Source organism: Thalassophryne amazonica, chromosome 2 (genome assembly GCF_902500255.1).
Source record: "Thalassophryne amazonica chromosome 2, fThaAma1.1, whole genome shotgun sequence".
Classification (NCBI taxonomy): Eukaryota; Metazoa; Chordata; class Actinopteri; order Batrachoidiformes; family Batrachoididae; genus Thalassophryne; species Thalassophryne amazonica.
In genome coordinates this window covers 10192960-10199978 of record NC_047104.1, presented here as the reverse complement: position 1 = coordinate 10199978, position 7019 = coordinate 10192960, and the positions used below count along the sequence as shown (strand labels likewise).

Genomic DNA, 7019 nt, shown 5'->3' with positions numbered 1-7019 from the left:
TGGTTCTGCTGGAGGTTTCTTCCTGTTAAAGGGAGTTTTTCCTTCCCACTGTTGCCAAGTGCTTGCTCACAGGGGGTCGTTTTGACCGTTGGGGTTTTTACGTAATTATTGTATGGCCTTGCCTTACAATATAAAGTGCCTTGGGGCAACTGTTTGTTGTGATTTGGCGCTATATAAATAAAATTGATTTGATTTGATTTGATTATTGTTGATGTTTATTATTTTATTATTGGAGATTATTGTATTCAGTATTTTGATTCCTGGGACAGCTCTATATAAATCCTTATTAATTAATAATGTGCTATTTTTCGGTATATAACTCACTGGAGCTCTCAAACTAGGAAAAAAAAAATGCAATTTTCATTCCAGAAAATATTATCATTCTATTGTGGGCAATCTCGTGTATACAAGAGAACAAGAAGTGCACTTTAACAGCAGGTATGTCTAACTTTTTATGAATGTTGCGAACTGAAACACAGTCGAATGGTAATATTCTGACAGGTAAATCTGTTGAAGAGATGAATGGCAAAATTTAGAGAGTGACTCAGATAACCCAAATTTTCATCAAGCTTCCCTGACCCCTTGGTTGTGTGGAATAGGAGTGGGACTAGCAATATATAGACCAGGGTTTGATTGCAATCCAGGTATGTTGTTCAGGATACCTGTGTTTTTAGACAAGACACTTCATCTGCATCGGTTGAGTCCACCCAGCAGTGAATGTTTACCAGCCTCGATTGGAGAACTACCCTGTGAGAGATGTAAACTCGCATCCATTTCATGCAACAGGACCCTCAGGGCCTGTATAGGACTTGCTTCTTCTTCCCAACGCAAGAATCATCTCTCCAGCAAATTGCATAAAAATTTGTCAACCAGTGTTTGAGATATCTTGCTTTCAGTTAAACAGACAAAGCGTCCAACTGTGGCTGACATAAGTTTTTAATAGGGTTTGGATGACTAATGAAAATCATTAGTTGACTAGTCAGGTACCATTAGTCGTTGACTAATCTTTAACAGTAAATTAACAGTCAAGTCTTAGCAGTGAAATGCCAAACTGTATTTAATTATAATTATTAGTTACAGGTTGGGCAGCACAGTGGCTTAGTGGTTAGCCCTGTTGCCTCACACCAAGAAGGTCATGGGATCAATTCCCACCTGTGGCCTTTCTGTGTGGAGTTTGCATGTTCTCCCCGTCTTTTGCGTTGGTTCCCTCCGGGTGCTCCGGTTTCCTTCCACATCCAAAGACATGCAGGTTAGGTGGATTGGAAACTAAATTGTCTGTAGGTGTGCATGTGGGTGTGAATGTGTTTGTTTGTCTATTGACAGACTGGCGTCCTGTCCAGGGTGTACCCCACCTCACACCCTTTGACTGCTGGGATAGGCTCCACCCCCCATGACCCTTAATTAGAGTAAGCAGTTGACGATGGGTTATTGAGGGCGTTACAAGTTGAAAATATGGCATTGAGGCAGTTAGTTTTGTGGTAACGATGTTTGTGGTTCCACTACATGTAAGATATTTGGTTCAAAGCCTAAACATGAAGCTGGTGCTGGCTGCTGGTGGTTGTTGATCTCTGTTGATTTCTGCCTGATCTCTGTCCTTTGTGAACTAATCAATGTAATGGAACCCTGTCATTGTTTGGCAAATGTGCATGAAATAAGAAATGTGCTTTACAGGGAAGACGAGTTCACGGTTTGGACATGACTGCTAAAGTACAAACCAGCAGTTCATCTGAAGGGAATGTCTTCTTATAAGTCCTTGACCCTTCCAATAGGTCAGACCCAAACCAGACCTATAGTCACTGTGGCCCAGTTGTACATTGTATCGGTAATTGCTGGGTGATGGGTTCAATCCTTCGCTACTTCTATCAGTCGCACAATGAACCACAAATTGTGTGAATGCGTGTTACCATTTTAACAAGCTGTCAGTCAGTTGATTTTTTGTCATATTTGACTAATGTTTTACTTAAGAAAACATTAAAATATTTATTCCAATACAGAAAGTCTTACTAGAGACTTTAGGAAAGTTCTGTGTGCATATTGTTCCAAGCATTTTTTTTTTTTATATCACCCCATGGTGATTTCATTGCACAATATTTACCACAAAACAAGCATCATTTTATATGGATGTTGCATGCATAACTTCAAAGCAAAATATTTTTTTCTTTTAAATCTGCTTAATGGAGACAAAGGTTATGTCAAATTTTTATGCATAAAAAAAAGGTTCAGGTGAAATAATATGCAGGGTGTTTGATGGTGAAGCTTCCTGCCCCATAACAATCTGTTTTGGTCTTGTTGCCTTTGAAGCCCAAAGACAAAAGCGCAGCATTGTCCTTTCCTGAAAAAATAAACGCCTCGTTCTGAAAATGGCTGAGGCGATGTGTACGTGCACGAACATGCACATAAAGGTATCCTGTGCAATGGGATGGACGGCATGAAAAAAAAAAACCTCGCCTCTGCATCCGCTAACAGCCAGGATATTAGCTTGGAGCCTCACCGCGGTAACATAAACATGTTCTCCCGCCGCTGTCCGAACGCTCACCTGCAGAAGCACGCAGGGGGGGGGAAGGCGGCGGGGTCAAATTAGAACGGTGTAAGATCAAGTTGATTACACCAAACTATACGCCACAGACCTAATTGGCAAGCGTGACAGCGTGTGGAGCCTGTCATCTCCAATCATTAGGCCTGTCAGAGATCCATCAGATGCTCGGCTAATTAGGAGAACGCTAATGAAGCTGGCAAAACAACTCTTCTTTTTCGACGGCTGAGCACACGCCATCGCCAGGGCAGGAAGTGTTCTGTGGGGGAGGATTGTCTGGAACGAGAGGAAGATTGAGTGGGATCCCAGAAGAACGAACAATGGTTAGAAATCCAAAAACGTGTTGTGTGAAGTACCATTAAAACGATGAGGTGGTTAATTGATCATTTGTTGACTGACAGAAAATTTATTTGCAATGATTAGTTGCAAAAAAAAGTTGAAACATCTCTGTTTTTTTGCTTCAGAAACATGACGATTTGTCATTTTATTTTGTGCCAAATTGTGAGATTTGAATTGTTGGAAAATTGCCTGAACTATGAAACACGATTCATAGTTGATTTTGAAAATGAAGCAAAGGACAAGTTAATACTAAAAACATGCTAATTAAGTTGGAGTGTAAATGTGAAATAATAAAATATGTCTATTTGATGCTATAAAACCATTTGCAATTCTGCGACAAATACAATGTTCCGTTGCAAAATGTACCAAATGCACCTGGCAATGGATGGTTTTAAAAATCAGAGTCAGCAAAATAAAATCAGTTTTTAATAAGTGCTTTGACCTTTTTACCGGCGTCTTTCATATCAATGAATTTATTTTCTTACTGCGACTCAGCAAACGCAACTGTTGGGACCCACATTGAACCCACGAGCTTTCTGTTGCAGCTGTGCAGTAAAAACCGAACAGAAAGCGATCCGATGACAAGAAAGTAGAGATTCTGGCATGAAGAAAATCACATACAAGGGCATTCTGCACCACCCCCCAAGTTCCTAATCAAGGCCCATCATTTGCCATCCTCCCATAACTCCTGCCATCACTGCAGCACAATCAATTTGTCATCACTCTGTGTGCACCATGCACTTTTCCACAACCTTATAACTTGCAGCTGCGAAAAGGAGGGAGTGAGGGAGCAGGAGACTGGGAAAGGAGGAGGAATGACTAAAACACTGGGGGGAAGGAAGTTGCCGAGAATGAAAACTCCTCCTTTGTCTGGTTGTTTGTCCTCATCCACTCATCAAAGAAATAAATGCCTCATTTTCTCTCTCGCTCTCACTTAAGCCAACTTGTGCATTCCAGTGGAATAAAATATGCATCTATCCATCCATTCATCCGCCCGTCCACCCATTTCTGTGCCCCCACCCACTGTGTCCATTAAGACAAAACATGTTGATCAAGTAGGAAGGCATAGGTCTCTCTCTCGCTCGTTCGCTCGCTCTCTGGCTGTGCCAGGCTCTGATTGACCATTAGGGCCACTGATGAATGTGGCTGTCAGAGTGCAGACAATTAAATCAAATATGAAACAAAGTCTGTGTGACGGGCCCGTCTGATGGAGCAAACCAGTCTTCTGCCTCACGATTAGTGTAATAGTTACATTTTTCACACCGCTCTGCATCACATCCTTCTTTAGTTGGATTGTAAAGTCGCTGCGGCGTGTCGGCGGGCCGTGCAACGCCACACAAATATCACTTTGTGTTAACTGAGTTACAAAGCACAAAACGTCAAAAGTCGAACAGAAATCTAATTCCCTGGTTGGTTCATAGCTACACTTACAATTAGACAGCACTCAGACTTGTACCAATGCCACTGTTACAATAAAAAAATGAGGAAGTCATTCTCATGGTATTCTACAATACCGCCCTCTGGTGGTCAGTCGGCCCCGGCATACTAATCGCACCGGGGGTTTTTATGTCCGAAGAGGAGAGAAGGTTATGTGATCACGTCTGTCTTGTTTGCCTCAAGATTTTTCCCTGTATTTCTTTAACATCATAGCCTTAAGATGTCACAAAGGTGTAACTCTAATATTATTTTAGGGTTCTGCACTCTGTTGGCTCCTTTCACCATTGTGGATTTTGCAACCCAGTCTCATGAACTGTCGTGATTCAACAACAGGAAATATACATTAATCTATTGGTTCACCATATTGTCACGAAAAGTGCAAAATATTCATCATGGTAGCACAAATTCATTCTAATTCATTCCGTGATGCTGCAAGTAATTAAAAGTGCAGTGGGGGAGGGGGGGGTGTCAGGTGGTTATGGTTAGGGTTGGGGGTAGGAGTAGGGTTAGTAATAGTGAGTTTAAAAAAAAAGTCACGAAAATTTGAATCATTTCATGATGAGAGGATGAAAAAAAAATGTGAGACTGGGCTGGGATTTTGAGTTTTAAAATTCTAAAGATCCATTGCTTTTTGTCCCTAAATGTAAGAACTGCATGACATTCTGGGATTGCGTCCAAAAATGATTAGCTCGGCTCTGACTTTACACCATCATCCCTCCATTACTTCTGAGACAAACAGGTCACATCACCTCCACCCTCCTAAAAATAAAATGCATGTAACGGCCTCTTTAAAAAAAAAAAATACATATGGAAGTTAATTTGAGGAGCAGTAATATTAACAAAAAAAAAAAAAACCTTCATTCTGTTGTTTCTGAGCAAAGTCTCCTAAAAGCATTGCAAAGAATGTTTGAAGTTGTTGCTGGTTTGAAGTTTGCGAGGCGGGACGTGACTCCAGCAGGGCCTCTGCTGAGCTCCCACAGCCAGGCAGGAAAAAAAATTGATTTATTGACAATTATCTGGAATGAACAGATCAAAGGCTCGGCCAGATGACAGGTGATCAATCAGTCGTCAAATCAAAGATGGCAATTGTCCATTAAAGCGCTCTTCCAGCACACGCTGCCTCTGTGGGCTGTGAAATAATCTTTAGATGAGAATTAAGGTCTTTCCCAGAAACTTACAAGAAAGTGAGAATGAAAAGACACTGAGCTCAGATTAAAAAAAGAAAGAGAAAAGTAAACATAAAAAAATGTTTGGCGTTAATTATTAGGTTGAGACAGGACACGTGCGTGAAAAATATTGGCTTTTATCATGGGTGCAATTTAAAAAATACATGTGTGTTTCAATGGTAACATGATGCGATATTCAAATAAAATGTCAGTGATCACAGAAAAGAGTTGCTGTGATTCAGTGTTCTGACCCTAAAAGTCATCATCAGAGGCCTCAGTGCCAGTCAGAGATCTGTAACAGTGGGGAGGAAGAGGAGGAGATTGTGAAGGAGTGAAAAAGAAAAGAGCAGAGGTTCAGTATTTACTCTGACAAAACTGGGACTCAAACCTGTGACCATTTTCCAAGTGTCACTCTGACCTTTGACACGCAGCTCCCCCCCCCCCACCCCCGCGTTTTCACAGCTAAAAGCCAGGTATAGTGGACTAAACACAGTTTTAATTTGGCATCTATGACGCACAGTGGTGCCAAGTGGTTTGAGTGCAAAAGATTCACCTCTGCCACATTTCTCCCCGTAAGGTGGAGTTGCCTCAGGAGGGCATCCAGTGTAAAACTTGTGCCAATTCAAAATGCCGATCCACCTTGGATCCGCTGTGGCGACCGCGAGTGAAACCAAGGGAGAAGCCGGAGGGACTTACTTCTGATCTATGATATTGATTGATTTCAAAATGGTGCTGCTGATCAGTGATGATGTCTTTGTGCAGTTCACTGTCCTCTTGACTCCCGGGCATGAATTTCTGTTGCCTGCACTTCTTATTTGAAGTGGAAAAGACGGTGCTAAAGTTACAGTGCGTGTGTAAAATGAAGTTCTTTTTAAAAGAGGAGGACGGAGGACTGTGGGGAGTAAAGTGTGCACCGGTGCGTACCTGCTGCGCGCCGAGGCGCTTGCTGCTTCCTCCGCGGCATGCTGCCTTCAGGAGCCCGCCGGGGAGTTCTTCTGTGGCCCCGGTGCCGTTCCGAGGCTGCCTGGGGGATCCGCGGAGCTTTGATACTTGGTGTCCGCCCCCCCGCCGGGTGCGCTTTCAGAGCTCCCACATAGAGCGGGGAGGGCGCGCGGAGGAGGAAGACGAACAGGAGGCGGTGGAGAGTTTTCAAACACAAAGATGTCAGAGAAGAGGACCGGTAAATGTCATAAAAAGGAGAGAATTTCTCCGCTTTCTCCCGTATGGCTCTCTCTGTCTCTCTCTCTGTCACTCTGACTCCGACTTGGATGGACGAGCCGGAAGCGAACGGAGGCGCAGCGCTGGCAAAAATAATAAGAAAACAAAAAGGAGCCTTGCGCCTCCTCGTCAACCGCTTCACCAGGAGTCCGAGACTGCAACAGGCGAGCTTGAAGAGATAAAAAAACAAAAATGATGGCGTCAGTCAAAAGTGCGCAAACGAGGACACAACACATCAAATGAAGCCCTGCGCTTCCTCTGTGGTTCTCCGCCACTGATAGTCGTCACGTAGCTCCCTGTCTCCCTCTCTCTCTGTCTCTGTACCT

The 7019-nt window shown here is 43.0% G+C and overlaps 1 protein-coding gene across 1 annotated transcript in view; it reads right to left on the bottom strand.

The window, feature by feature from the left end:
* The window catches only part of tshz3b (teashirt zinc finger homeobox 3b), a 126019-nt gene that overhangs the window by 118571 nt on the left and 429 nt on the right, over nucleotides 1–7019 (bottom strand). Inside the window, exon 2 of the mRNA XM_034183584.1 lies at nucleotides 6400–6862. Coding sequence (XP_034039475.1) covers nucleotides 6400–6439 — 40 coding nt within the window. The 5' untranslated portion in view covers nucleotides 6440–6862. The remainder of the gene's footprint in view (nucleotides 1–6399; nucleotides 6863–7019) is intronic.